Source organism: Nerophis lumbriciformis, linkage group LG25, assembly GCF_033978685.3.
Source record: "Nerophis lumbriciformis linkage group LG25, RoL_Nlum_v2.1, whole genome shotgun sequence".
Lineage (NCBI taxonomy): Eukaryota > Metazoa > Chordata > Actinopteri > Syngnathiformes > Syngnathidae > Nerophis > Nerophis lumbriciformis.
The window spans coordinates 36,944,928-36,961,325 of NC_084572.2; the positions used below are offsets into that span (position 1 = coordinate 36,944,928).

General features: G+C 32.3%; 1 protein-coding gene across 2 annotated transcripts in view; it reads right to left on the reverse strand.

Moving 5' to 3' along the window:
- The window catches only part of npepps (aminopeptidase puromycin sensitive), an 87,787-nt gene that overhangs the window by 64,640 nt on the left and 6,749 nt on the right, over positions 1-16,398 (reverse strand). Inside the window, exon 2 of one of the 2 annotated variants that reach the window (XM_061984339.2) lies at positions 1,716-1,876. In XM_061984339.2, coding sequence (XP_061840323.1) covers positions 1,716-1,876 — 161 coding nt within the window. Of the gene's footprint in view, positions 1-1,715; positions 2,056-16,398 lie in introns of those variants that run through there. The other variant, XM_061984338.2, reaches the window with a different exon arrangement.

The following is a 16,398-nucleotide window of genomic DNA, read 5'->3' on the forward strand; positions in this document are numbered from 1 at the left end:
ATGCCACAACAGAAGAAAAAAAAAAAAGAGATGGACACTTTTACGGAGCGGAGAAGGGACGCCTCGCCGGGGTCCGGGACCGAGGCCCCTTCCCCCGAGACGGCCCCACCGGGAGCCGTAGCTGAGGCGATCCGCGAGAAGGGCCCGACGCACGTCCAGGGTCACCACCGCACGCCCACTGCACTGACACCCCGCCTCGTCCGCCTTCGCCGCGGCCGGCGTCACGCGCAGCAGGTAAGCAGCTTGCCTGCCCGCCACCCCCGTGGCCGGGGGCTCGTAACAGGGGTCACTCCGCGCGCTCCGCCCGCGCAGCTTACCTGCCCGCCACCCCTGTTGCCGGGGGCGCGTAACAGGGGTCACTCCGCGCGCTCACGAAAGGGGTGGGCTCACCCTGGTTGATATAGACAGCAGCTAGGACGGTGGCCATGGAAGTTGGAACCCGCTAAGGAGTGTGTAACAACCCACCTGCCGAATCAACTAGCCCTGAAAATGGATGGCGCTGGAGCGTCGGGCCCATATACCCGGCCGTCGCCGGCAGCGAGACGCGCTTGGAGTTGCGCTCAGCGCGGCCCCCATATGATTGCGCACTGGTGTGCGTCTGGGTCGTGACAGCGTGGCACGCGAATGTCTGTGCTGCATTGGATCAGTCTCCTTTCTTTAACAGGCAAAAGCTTTATAACCTCACTAATGCCTTGCATCGTCTATATTAGATATATAACAACGGACGGGTGCGGGCGGATGCGGTTCTGATCAAATGTTAGATCGGGTGGATTGCGGATGGTTGACGACTTTCTGTTGCGGTTGCGGATGAAAAAATTGCCTATCCGCGCATCTCTAATATATATATATATATATATATATATATATATATATATATATATATATATATATATATATATATATAAGAAATACTTGACTTGGTGAATTCTAGCTGTAAATATACCCCTCCCCTTTTAGCCACGCCCCCAACCACGCCTCCGTCCCACCCCGACCACGCCCACCCCCACCTCCCGAAATCGGAGGTCTCAAGGTTGGCAAGTATGAATTAAATTAAAAAAAAACATAACAAAAGTGAGCTGGTGGATTTGGTTAAAAAGGGACATGATCAACAACGCAAAAATGCACTCTCCAACTGTGCTCCGACTTCACCCCGCCATCATCTTCACTATCTTCGCCGTGAAAACAACAATTTGACCCCGGCGGAATGGAGCGTGTCGCGGGTGGGAGGGGGCGGCGTGACGATGCCATGATTTAGCAAACACCAGCGAGCTAAAAGCTAACGAGCTAGCTCGCCGCCACTTTGTCGCCTGACTACCAAAGTTCACCAACTCACGGTCGTAAACGTCGTCGCGGCAAACATTTGTCCCGCCATTCACAAAGTCTGAGCGGGGAGGCCGGAAAAATAACAATAATAATAATAATAATGCGCATTAGCAACGGTGTTAGCATGCTACAGTTAGCATGTGTTGCTAAGCTAACATGGCTAGTAACACACACTACATTAATAATAATAATAATTATTATTATTTTCATTCGGTTGTGTCAATATATAAGTTATGATTTGTAAGTGAGGGGTAAAAATAGCGCGTCATTTGCGTGCATGTGGCCCTTTAAGAGCAAGCGGGCTAGCTAAAGCCCATGTTGCAGAATGGAAATGTCCTCCAGGTGTGTGAATCCAACATACCTCCACCCCAATACACCAGCATCCAACATACCTCCACCCTCGCCTCCATCTTGCCCATGAACGTGAAGTTGATCAGGTCGGGCTTGAGAGACAGCCCGTAGTTGACGGGGAAGACGTCGGCGGGTAGCCGCTCGAAGGGCCTCCTCTTGGCCATGGCTGCTGAACAGTGACCGGCCGCTCTCACCGTCTTATCTGCAAGGAGGAGGACTTTTATTACCGCGGCACACCGGAGGACGGGCGGGCGGACACGGATCGTTTGCACCAGCGTCTGCGTCAGAAGGAGCGACATCAACCGGAAACCTCCCCTCGGCCACGATAGTCTCCTCCCGGTCACTCACCGGAGCCGCCCCGCCTCCCCCCTTCCCCCTCCCCACCCCCAGTCACGTGGTAAACTGCCAAGACCTGTGTCTTTTCTGACTCGTGACGTCATCCAACCCCCTCTCCCCAAATGTCAGTTACTTTATTGAGTTGGCGATGATTTGTGCTGTTTTTTTCTACTTATTTTGATTATTATTATTATTTCTCGATTGTTTGTAAATGTTGCAGTTTATAAATAAAGGTTTATCAAATTAAAAAAATAAATTGAAAAAAAGCCCACATGTTGTTTTAAAGATGTGCTATTTGGATTTACACTGCATGATTTTTAAAAGGAATTTTACCTTTGCAACCTCATTATATAATATTGGCTAAGTTGTATATTCATAAATGTAAGTTTCTCAATACCCCACCTGTTTTTTGTGCCTTTAAAAAAAAATTTGAACTCTATGTTAAAATACTCTCTACCTCTAACAACCAAAAAGCTGTGAAAACTAAGATGCTGTGTTCCAAATTTAAGTTATTTACTGAAATTGAGTGAGCCTATGGCTTTACACTTTGTTTTATATATATATATCATACTTGCCAACCTTGAGACCTCCAATTTCGGGGGGTGGGTGCGGGGGGCGTGGTTGGGGCGGGGGCGTGATTGGGGGCGTGGTTAAGAGGGGAGGAGTATATTTACAGCTAGAATTCACCAAGTCAAGTATTTCATATATATATATATATATATATATATATATATATATATATATATATATATATACGGTATATATATATCCCCGCGACCCCGAAGGGAATAAGCGGTAGTAAATGGAAGAATGGATGGATGGATATATATATATATATATATATATATATATATATATATTCCGCCCGATTGTAGCTGAGATAGGCTCCAGCGCCCCCCGCGACCCCAAAGGGAATAAGCGGTAGAAAATGGATGGATGGATATATATATATATATATATATATATATATATATATATATATATATATATATATATATATATATATATATATATATATATATATATATATATATATATATAAGAAATAATTGACTTTCAGTGAATTCTAGCTATATATATATATATATATATATATATATATATATATATATATATATATATATATATATATATATAAAAGAAATACTTGAATTTCAGTGTTCATTTATTTACACATATACACACACATAACACTCATCTACTCATTGTTGAGTTAAGGGTTGAATTGTCCATCCTTGTTCTATTCTCTGTCACCATTTTTCTAACCATGCTGAACACACTCTCTGATTATGCATTGATGTGTGGCACGCACAAAAGTGCTTTCATCAAATGCACTAGATGGCAGTATTGTCCTGTTTAAGAGTGTCACAACATTGCTGTTTACGGCAGACGGACTGCTTTACTGTAGACGTTCTTTATATTGTGGGAAAGCGGACTCAGGTCCGCATGGAGCTGGCTCCGCCTGAATTTCGGGAGATTTTCGGGAGAAAATTTGTCCCGGGAGGTTTTCGGAAGAGGCGCTGAATTTCGGGAGTCTCCCGGAAAATCCGGGAGGGTTGGCAAGTATGATATATATATATATATGTATATATATATATATATATATATATATATATATATATATATATATATATATATATATATATATATATATATCCATCCATCCATCCATTTTCTACCGCTTATATATATGTATGTGTGGGGAAAAAAATCACAAGACTATTTCATCTCTACAGGCCTGTTTCATGAGGGGGGGTACCCTCAATCATCAGGAGATTTTAATGGGAGCATTCACATACCATGGTTTATATAGGGCACAGAGTGGGTGGGTACAGGCTGGCGTAGGGGCGTGGTGATTGGCTCATGTGTTACCTAGGAGGTGTTTCCGTCTGTGGCGGCATGCTGTTACAATTTCGCTGCGCTTGTTGAGGGATGACAGGTCTGGACGGTAAATAATAAACAGTTTCTCTTTCAAGCATAGGTTGCATCTTTTATTACCACTATTGTAAGGTGTGCTGGATGCAAGAATTTGCCATGTTATTGAATATTCAACATTATTGTCTTTGAGGTCCCAAATGTGTTTGCTGAGTTCTGTGGTATTCCGCAGGTTTTGGTTCCTGAAAGAAGCCTTGTGATTGTTCCATTTGGTTTTGAATTCTCCCTCGGTTAATCCTACATATGTGTCGGATGTGTTAATGTCCTTGCGTATTACCTTAGATTGGTAGACAACTGATGTTTGTAAGCACCCCCCGTTGAGAGGGCAATCAGGTTTCTTTCGACAGTTACAGCCTTTGTTGGTTTTGGAGTCGCTCTGTCCGGGGGCCGACGGCTCATTTGCAATTGTTTTGTTGTGGTTTGAGATGATTTGTCGTATATTGTTCATGCAGCTGTAGCTCAATTTAATGTTGTTCTTGTTGAATACTTTTCTTAGGGTGTTGTCTTTGGGAAAGTGTTTGTCAATCAGATTGAGGAATTTGTGTCCAATGTTAGTTGAGACGTTTTTGCTGTATGGGGGGTTGTACCAGATGATGTCGTTTCGTTTTCTGTTCTTTTTTGGCTGGTTTCCTGGCGTGGGTTCATAGGTGAGGGTGAAATTGTATCCGCTTTCATCAAGGGCTTTTTGGTACGGGGGGGTTGCTTGGTCAAATTCAGCTTTGCAAGATGACAGCATCGATAGCCTTTTATTAATTCCGGTAGGTATTCTTTTCGTGGTGGTGGGTGGGTGGTTGCTGTCATGGTGCACGTATTGGAGTGTTGTGTTGGGTTTCGTGAATGGTTGGTAGCTGTTATTTCTCAGGTTGAAAGTGACGTCAAGGAAGTTGACGGTTTGCTTGTTGGCTTCAATCGTGATCCGTAGGCCGTTCTCTTTGAAAATTTGGCATATGCGCTTCTTGGTATTCTCGCTGCTCCTTGGCGAGGCGCGACACACTGCCAGTCCGTCATCACGGTAAATACCAAGGTTCAGGTTGAGGCTAGCGAGCTGGGAGAGGAGGAAACTCCCAACGAGTTCACACGTTTCTGCTCCGTCAAAACTTCCCATAGTGACGTCAAATGTTGCATTGTTCTTTTTTTGCCATGGTGTACTGTTGTGGATGAGAATGGAGTTTTTTGCGTGGATGATGATGTTTCTTTCGTTGCCTGTGATTGAGTCGTAGTCTGAGGCGAAGTCTAGTGCTTGAGTCAGTAGGTCTTGCGTGATGGAAAGGTAAAATTCTTCGATATCAAAGGAGATAAAGTTGTGCTGTTGTTTGTCTTGGATGTTGTTGAACCATTTGATTACTGCTGCTGTATTTCTCCATTGGTTGAGTGGTGTTTTGTCCTTGATTTTTGTGTTGACTCTGTCCAGGATTATTTTGCTGATTTTTCCTATTTCAGATTTAGTTGGGTTTATTAGTCGGCATGTTGGGTTATTTGCAAAGTTGGGTTTGTGGTCCTTCAATGTGATGAAGGCTTCCTTGTTGGCTGTGGCGTCCACCCTGTCCTCAATGTCCAGTTCAGCCACGATCCTTTTATTTTCCAGGTGGATGTTCTGTAAGGTGTTGGGTTGTGCTTTTTTGTATGATTTGGTGATGCTTCTGTCCAGTAAGGTGTGGTGTTCTGGTATGTCCATTCTGTAGAAGTTTGTGGTTTTATCGGCAGCTATGATGAGGTTGTTTACTTTCTTGATGCGCTCCTTGTCATTTTTCAGCTTGGTGAGGAGTGGGTTGCGGATTGGCTTGAATTTGACTGATTGTATCATTTTGAGCATGTCGTTCTCAAAATCCTTTAGTTCCTCAACTGTGGGTGGGTTCTTGGTAGATTTGAATCCGTAAGTTTTCTTTTGCGTTCCTTTTGTTTCAGGGTGGAGGAAAAAATGTGCTTTCCACCGCATCCTTCTTAGGAAGTGTTCCGTCTTTTCTATGAGCCTTAGCTTGTAGTCATTCTGCGCGGGTATGGGAATGTTCTTCGTGGAGTAGTCGATGTTGAATTTTTCCATTTCTGATCGTCGTATATATATATATATATATATATATATATATATATATATATGTCTTAATAAGGTTATCCAAAAAATAGTGCTCGATACCGTAGTAGAGCGCAATATATGTATGTGTGGGAAAAAAATCACAAGACTATTTCATCTCTACAGGCCTGTTTCATGAGGGGGGGTTCCCTCAATCAAAATCTCCTGATGATTGAGGGAACCCCCCCTCATGAAACAGGCCTGTAGAGATGAAATAGTCTTGTGATTTTTTCCCCACACATACATATATATATATATATATATATATATATATATATATATATATATATATATATATTTATATATTTATATATATTGCATTCTATTTTAGTTACTTTGAATTTACAACCCCCTGGCGCTGTTTTGTACTGTTTTTGGTACTTACTTTGATTATTATTTCTCAACTGTTTGTAAATGTTGAAATGTATAAATAAAGGTATATTAAAAAAAAAAAAACTCCCCAAAATGTTAGTTACTTTATTGAGTTTACAACCCCGTTATTTTGATTATTATCATTTCTCGATTGTTTGTAAATGTTGCAGTTTATAAATAAAGGTTTATCCAATAAAAAACAAACAAAACAAAAAAAGCTCCCCAAATGTTGTTTTAAAGATGTGCTATTTGGATTTATACTGCATGACAAAAAAATTTAAAAGGAATTTTACCTTTGCAACCTCATTATATAATATTGGCTAAGTTTTATATTCATAAATGTAAGTTTCTCAATACCCCACCTGTTTTTTGTGCCTTTAAAAAAAAATTAGAACTCTACGTTAAAATACTCTCTACCTCTAACAACCAAAAAGCTGTGAAAACTAAGATGCTGTGTTCCAAATTTAAGTTATTTACTGAACTTGTGTGAGCCTATGGCTTTACACTTTGTTTTGTATATATATATATATATATATATATATATATATATATATATATATATATATATATATATATATATATATATTGCATTCTATTTTAGTTACTTTGAATTTACAACCCCCTGGCGCTGTTTTGTACTGTTTTTGGTACTTACTTTGATTATTATTTCTCAACTGTTTGTAAATGTTGAAATGTATAAATAAAGGTATATTTTAAAAAAAAAAGCTCCCCAAATGTTAGTTACTTTATTGAGTTTACAACCCCGTTATTTTGATTATTATCATTTCTCGATTGTTTGTAAATGTTGCAGTTTACAAATAAAGGTTTATCAAATAAAAAACAAACAAAACAAAAAAAAAGCTCCCCAAATGTTGTTTTAAAGATGTGCTATTTGGATTTACACAGTATGACAAAGAAAATTGAAAAGGAATTGTATCTTTGCAACCTTATTATACATTTGGCTAAGTTTTATATTCATAAATGTAAGTTTCTCAATACCCGACCTGTTTTTTGTGCCTTTAAAAAAGAATTAGAACTCTACGTTAAAACACTTTCTACCTCTAACAACCAAAAAGCTGTGAAAACTGTGATGCTGTGTTCCAAATTTAAGTTATTTACTGAACTTGTGTGAGCCTATGTATTTGCACTTTGTTACATATGTATATTTTGCATTGTATTTTAGTTACTTTATTGACTTTACAACCCCCTGGCGCTGTTTTTGTACTTATTTTGATTATCATTACTTCTCAATTGTTAGTAAATGTTGAAATTTATAAATAAAGGTTTATAAAAAAAATAGATTAAAAAAAATCTCCCCAAATGTTAGTTACTTTATTGAGTTTACAACCCCCTGGCGCTGATTTGTACTGTTTTTTTTACTGTTTTTTTGTACTTATTTTGATTATTATTATTTCTAAATTTTTTGTAATTGTTGCAGTTTATAAATAAAGGTTTATCAAATTAAAAAAAAAAAAAAAAAAAAGCTCCCCAAATGTTGTCCTATTTGGATTTACACAGTATGACCAATAAAATTGAAAAGGAATTTTGTCTTTGCAACCTCATTATACTATTGGCTAAGTTTTATATTCATAAATGTAAGTTTCTCAATACCCGACCTGTTTTTTGTGCCTTTAAAAAAGAATTAGAAATTTACTTTAAAACCGTTTTCTACCTCTAACAACCAAAAACTGTGAAAACTATGATGCTGTGTTCCAAATTTAAGTTATTTACTGAAATTGAGTGAGCCTATGGCTTTGCACTTTGTTTTATATATATATATATATATATATATATATATATATATATATATATATATTGCATTCTATTTTAGTTACTTTCGATTTACAACCCCCTTGCGCTGTTTTGTACTGTTTTTGTACTTACTTTGATTATTATTTCTCAACTGTTTGTAAATTTTGAAATGTACAAATAAAGGTTTATAAAATTCCCCAAAAAACAAACAAAAAAAAGCTCCCCAAATGTTAGTTATTTTATTGAGTTTACAACCCCATGGCACTGATTTGTACTGTTTTTTGTACTTATTTTGATTATTATTATTTCTCGATTGTTTGTAAATGTTGCAGTTTATAAATAAAGGTTTATCAAATTAAAAAAAGAAAAAGAAAAAAAAAGCTCCCCAAATGTTGTTTTAAAGATGTGCTATTTGGATTTACACAGTATGACAAAAAAAAAAATGGAAAGGAATTTTATCTTTGCAACCTAATTATACTTTTGGCTACGTTTTATATTCTTAAATGTAAGTTTCTCAATACCCGAAATGTTTTTTGTGCCTTTAAAAAAAGAATTAGAACTTTACTTTAAAAAACGTTTTCTACCTCTAACAACCAAAAAGCTGTGAAAACTAAGATGCTGTGTTCCAAATTTAAGTTATTTACTGAAATTGTGTGAGCCTATGGCTTTGCACTTTGTTTGTTATACATATATATGTATTTATTTTGCATTCTATTTTAGTTACTTTGAATTTACAATCCCCTGGCGCTGTTTTGTACTGTTTTTGTACTTACTTTGATTATTATTTCTCAACTGTTTGTAAATGTTGAAATTTATAAATAAAGATTAAAAAAAAAAAAAACTCCCTAAATGTTAGTTACTTTATTGAGTTTACAACCCCCTGTCACTGATTTGTACTGTTTTTGTACTGATCTTTTGTACTTATTTTGATTATTATTATTTCTCGATTGTTTGTAAATGTTGCAGTTTATAAATAAAGGTTTATCAAATTAAAAAAAATTTTTTTTTAAAAAGCTCCCCAAATGTTGTTTTAAAGATGTGCTATTTGGATTTACACAGTATGACAAAGAAAATTGAAAAGGAATTGTATCTTTGCAACCTTATTATACATTTGGCTAAGTTTTATATTCATAAATGTAAGTTTCTCAATACCCGACCTGTTTTTTGTGCCTTTAAAAAAGAATTAGAACTTTACTTAAAAACACTCTCTACCTCTAACAACCAAAAAGCTGTGAAAACTATGATGCTGTGTTCCAAATGTAAGTTATTTACTGAAATTGTGTGAGCCTATGGCTTTTGCACTTTCTTATACACATATATATATATATATATATATATATATATATATATATATATATATATATATATATATATATATATATATATAAATATATATATGTATATATAGCATTCTATTTTAGTTACTTTGAATTTACAACCCCCTGGCGCTGTTTTGTACTGTTTTTGTACTCACTTTGATTATTATTTCTCAACTGTTTGTAAATTTTGAAATTTACAAATAAAGGTTTATAAAATTCCCCAAAAAACAAACAAAAAAAGCTCCCCAAATGTTAGTTATTTTTTTGAGTTTACAACCCCATGGCACTGATTTGTACTGTTTTTTGTACTTCTTTTGATTATTATTATTTCTCGATTGTTGTAAATGTTGCAGTTTATAAATAACGGTTTATCAAATTCAAAAAAGAAAAGAAAAATGTTGTTTTAAAGATGTGCTATTTGGATTTACACAGTATGACAAAAAAAATGGAAAAGGAATTTTATCTTTGCATTCATAAATGTAAGTTTCTCAATATCCGACCTGTTTTTTGTGCCTTTAAAAAAGAATTAGAACTTTACTTTAAAAAACGTTTTCTACCTCTAACAACCAAAAACTGTGAAAACGATGATGCTGTGTTCCAAATTTAAGTTATTTACTGAAATTGTATGTATATATATATATATATATATATATATATATATATATATATATATATATATATATATATATATATATATTGCATTCTATTTTAGTTACTTTGAATTTACAACCCCCTGGCGCTGTTTTGTACTGTTTTTGTACTTACTTTGATTATTATTTCTCAACTGTTTGTAAATGTTGAAATTTATAAATAAAGATTAAAAAAAAAAGAAAAAAGCTCCCTAAATGTTAGTTACTTTATTGAGTTTACAACCCCCTGTCACTGATTTGTACTGTTTTTGTACTGATTTTTTGTACTTATTTTGATTATTATTATTTCTCGATTGTTTGTCAATGTTGCAGTTTATAAATAAAGGTTTATCAAATTAAAACATTTTTTTTTTTAAAAAGCTCCCCAAATGTTGTTTTAAAGGTGTGCTATTTGGATTTACACAGTATGACAAAGAAAATAGAAAATTAATTTTATCTTTGCAACCTTATTATACTTTTGGCTAAGTTTTATATTCATAAATGTAAGTTTCTCAATACCCGACCTGTTTTTTGTGCCTTTAAAAAAGAATTAGAACTCTACGTTAAAACACTTTCTACCTCTAACAACCAAAAAGCTGTGAAAACTATGATGCTGTGTTCCAAATTTAAATTATTTACTGAAATTGTGTGAGCATATGGCTTTATATTTTGTTATATATATATATATATATATATATATATATATATATATATATATATATATATATATATATAAAAATGTATGTGTGGGGAAAAAAATCACAAGACTATTTCATCTCTACAGGCCTGTTTAATGAGGGGTTCCCTCAATCATCAGGAAAAAAAATAAAAAAATAAAAAAATCTCCTGATGATTGAGGGAACCCCTCATGAAACAGGCCTGTAGAGATGAAGTAGTCTTGTGATTTTTTTCCCCACACATACATTTATTGCGCTCTACTACGGTATCGAGCACTATTTTTTGGATAACCTTATTAAGACATATATATATATATATATATATATATATATATATATATATATATATATATATATATATATATATATATATATATATATATATATATATATATATATATATATATATACATATATTGCATTCTATTTTAGTTACTTTGAATTTACAACCCCCTGGCACTGTTTTGTACTGTTTTTGGTACTTACTTTGATTATTATTTCTCAACTGTTTGTAAATGTTGAAATGTATAAATAAAGGTATATTTAAAAAAAAAAGCTCCCCAAATGTTAGTTACTTTATTGAGTTTACAACCCCCTGGCGCTGATTTGTACTGTTTTTGTACTGTTTTTTTGTACTTATTTTGATTATTATTATTTCTCAATTTTTTTGTAATTGTTGCAGTTTATAAATAAAGGTTTATCAAATTAAAAAAAAAAAAAAAAAGCTCCCCAAATGTTGTCCTATTTGGATTTACACAGTATGACCAAGAAAATTGAAAAGGAATTTTGTCTTTGCAACCTCATTATACTATTGGCTAAGTTGTATATTCATAAATGTAAGTTTCTCAATACCCGACCTGTTTTTTGTGCCTTTAAAAAAGAATTAGAACTTTACTTAAAAACACTCTCTACCTCTAACAACCAAAAAGCTGTGAAAACTATGATGCTGTGTTCCAAATGTAAGTTATTTACTGAAATTGTGTGAGCCTATGGCTTTTGCACTTTGTTATACATATATATATATATATATATATATATATATATATATATATATATATATATATATATATATATATATATATATATATATATATATATATATATATATATATATATATATATATATATATATATATATATATATATAGCATTCTATTTTAGTTACTTTGAATTTACAACCCCCTGGCGCTGTTTTGTACTGTTTTTGTACTTACTTTGATTATTATTTCTCAACTGTTTGTAAATTTTGAAATTTATAAATAAAGGTTTATAAAATTCCCCAAAAAACAAACAAAAAAAAGCTCCCCAAATGTTAGTTATTTTATTGAGTTTACAACCCCCTGGCACTGATTTGTACTGTTTTTTGTACTTATTTTGATTATTATTATTTCTCGATTGTTTGTAAATGTTGCAGTTTATAAATAAAGGTTTATCAAATCCAAAAAAGAAAAGAAAAAAAAAAGCTCTCCAAATGTTGTTTTAAAGATGATCTATTTGGATTTACACAGTATGACAAAAAAAAAATGGAAAGGAATTTTATCTTTGCAACCTAATTATACTTTTGGCTACGTTTTATATTCTTAAATGTAAGTTTCTCAATACCCGACCTGTTTTTTGTGCCTTTAAAAAATAATTAGAACTTTACTTTAAAAACCGTTGTCTACTTCAAACAACCAAAAACTGTGAAATCTATGATGCTGTGTTCCAAATTTAAGTTATTTACTGAAATTGTGTGAGCCTATGGCTTTACACTTTGTTTGTTATATATATATATATGTATTTATTTTGCATTCTATTTTAGTTACTTTGAATTTACAACCCCCTGGCGCTGTTTTGTACTGTTTTTGTACTTACTTTAATTATTATTTCTCAACGGTTTGTAAATGTTGAAATTTATGAATAAAGATTAAAAAAAAAAAACTCCCTAAATGTTAGTTACTTTATTGAGTTTACAACCCTCTGTTACTGATTTGTACAGTTTTTGTACTGATTTTTTGTACTTATTTTGATTATTATTATTTCTCGATTGTTTGTAAATGTTGTAGTTTATAAATAAAGGTTTATCAAATAAAATTTTTTTTTTTTTTTAAAAAGCTCTCCAAAATGTTGTTTTAAAGATGTGCTATTTGGATTTACACAGTATGACAAAGAAAATTGAAAAGGAATTGTATCTTTGCAACCTTATTATACATTTGGCTAAGTTTTATATTCATAAATGTAAGTTTCTCAATACCCGACCTGTTTTTTGTGCCTTTAAAAAAGAATTAGAACTCTAAGTTAAAACACTTTCTACCTCTAACAACCAAAAAGCTGTGAAAACGATGATGCTGTGTTCCAAATTTAAGTTATTTACTGAACTTGTGTGAGCCTATGTATTTACACTTTGTTACATATGTATATTTTGCATTGTATTTTAGTTACTTTATTGACTTTACAACCCCCTGGCGCTGTGTTTGTACTTATTTTGATTATTATTACTTCTCAATTGTTTGTAAATGTTGAAATCTATAAATAAAGGTTTATAAAAAAATAAAATAAAATAAAAGGTCCCCAAATGTTAGTTACTTTATTGAGTTTACAACCCCCTGGCGCTGATTTGTACTGTTTTTGTACTGTTTTTTTGTACTTATTTTGATTATTATTATTTCTCGATTTTTTGTAATTGTTGCAGTTTATAAATAAAGGTTTATCAAATTAAAAAAAAAAAAATGCTCCCCAAATGTTGTCCTATTTGGATTTACACAGTATGACCAAGAAAATTGAAAAGGAATTTTGTCTTTGCAACCTCAATATACTATTGGCTAAGTTTTATATTCATAAATGTAAGTTTCTCAATACCCGACCTGTTTTTTGTGCCTTTAAAAAAGAATTAGAAATTTACTTTAAAACCGTTTTCTACCTCTAACAACCAAAAAGCTGTGAAAACTAAGATGCTGTGTTCCAAATTTAAGTTATTTACTGAACTTGTATGAGCCTATGGCTTTGCACTTTGTTATATATATATATATATATATATATATATATATATATATATATATATATATATATATATAGCATTCTATTTTAGTTACTTTGAATTTACAACCCCCTGGCGCTGTTTTGTACTGTTTTTGTACTCACTTTGATTATTATTTCTCAACTGTTTGTAAATTTTGAAATTTACAAATAAAGGTTTATAAAATTCCCCAAAAAACAAACAAAAAAAGCTCCCCAAATGTTAGTTATTTTTTTGAGTTTACAACCCCATGGCACTGATTTGTACTGTTTTTTGTACTTATTTTGATTATTATTATTTCTCGATTGTTGTAAATGTTGCCGTTTATAAATAACGGTTTATCAAATTCAAAAAAGAAAAGAAAAATGTTGTTTTAAAGATGTGCTATTTGGATTTACACAGTATGACAAAAAAAATGGAAAAGGAATTTTATCTTTGCATTCATAAATGTAAGTTTCTCAATACCCGACCTGTTTTTCGTGCCTTTAAAAAAGAATTAGAACTTTACTTTAAAAAACGTTTTCTACCTCTAACAACCAAAAACTGTGAAAACGATGATGCTGTGTTCCAAATTTAAGTTATTTACTGAAATTGTATATATATATATATATATATATATATATATATATATATATATATATATATATATATATATATATATATATATATATATATATTGCATTCTATTTTAGTTACTTTGAATTTACAACCCCCTGGCGCTGTTTTGTACTGTTTTTGTACTTACTTTGATTATTATTTCTCAACTGTTTGTAAATGTTGAAATTTATAAATAAAGATTTAAAAAAAAAAAAAAAAGCTCCCTAAATGTTAGTTACTTTATTGAGTTTACAACCCCCTGTCACTGATTTGTACTGTTTTTGTACTGATTTTTTGTACTTATTTTGATTATTATTATTTCTCGATTGTTTGTAAATGTTGCAGTTTATAAATAAAGGTTTATCAAATAAAAAACAAACAAAACAAAAAAAGCTCCCCAAATGTTGTTTTAAATATGTGCTATTTGGATTTACACAGTATGACAGAGAAAATTGAAAAGGAATTGTATCTTTGCAACCTTATTATACATTTGGCTAAGTTTTATATTCATAAATGTAAGTTTCTTAATACCCGACCTGTTTTTTGTGCTTTTAAAAAAGAATTAGAACTCTACGTTAAAATACGTTAAAACACTCTCTACCTCTAACAACCAAAAAGCTGTGAAAACTATGATGCTGTGTTCCAAATTTAAATTGTTTACTGAACTTGTGTGAGCCTATGGCTTTACACTTTGTTACATATATATATTTTGCATTGCATTTTAGTTACTTTATTGACTTTACAACCCCCTGGCGCTGTTTTTGTACTTATTTTGATTATTATTATTTCTCAATTGTTTGTAAATGTTGAAATTTATAAATAAAGGTTTATACATTTTTTTTTTTTAAAAGCTCCCCAAATGTTAGTTACTTTATTGAGTTTACAACCCCCTGGCGCTGATTTGTACTGTTTTTGTACTGTTTTTTTGTACTTATTTTGATTATTATTATTTCTAAATTTTTTGTAATTGTTGCAGTTTATAAATAAAGGTTTATCAAATTAAAAAAAAAAAAAATGCTCCCCAAATGTTGTCCTATTTGGATTTACACAGTATGACCAAGAAAATTGAAAAGGAATTTTGTATATTGCAACCTCAATATACTATTGGCTAAGTTTTATATTCATAAATGTAAGTTTCTCAATACCCGACCTGTTTTTTGTGCCTTTAAAAAAGAATTAGAACTTTACTTTAAAAAACGTTTTCTACCTCTAACAACCAAAAAGCTGTGAAAACTATGATGCTGTGTTCCAAATTTAAGTTATTTACTGAAATTGTATATATATATATATATATATATATATATATATATATATATATATATATATATATATATATATATATATATATATATATATATATATATTGCATTCTATTTTAGTTACTTTGAATTTACAATCCCCTGGCGCTGTTTTGTACTGTTTTTGTACTTACTTTGATTATTATTTCTCAACTGTTTGTAAATGTTGAAATTTATAAATAAAGATTAAAAAAAAAAAAAGCTCCCTAAATGTTAGTTACTTTATTGAATTTACAACCCCCTGTCACTGATTTGTACTGTTTTTGTACTGATTTTTTGTACTTATTTTGATTATTATTATTTCTCGATTGTTTGTAAATGTTGCAGTTTATAAATAAAGGTTTATCAAATTAAATTAAAAAAAAAAAAAAAAGCTCCCCAAATGTTGTTTTAAAGATGTGCTATTTGGATTTACACAGTATGACAAAGAAAATTGAAAAGGAATTGTATCTTTGCAACCTTATTATACATTTGGCTAAGTTTTATATTCATAAATGTAAGTTTCTTAATACCCGAACTGTTTTTTGTGCCTTTAAAAAAGAATTAGAACTCTAAGTTAAAACACTTTCTACCTCTAACAACCAAAAAGCTGTGAAAACTATGATGCTGTGTTCCAAATTTAAGTTATTTACTGAACTTGTGTGAGCCTATGGCTTTGCACTTTGTTACATATATATATTTTGCATTGTATTTTAGTTACTTTATTGACTTTACAACCCCCTGGAGCTGTGTTTGTACTTATTTTG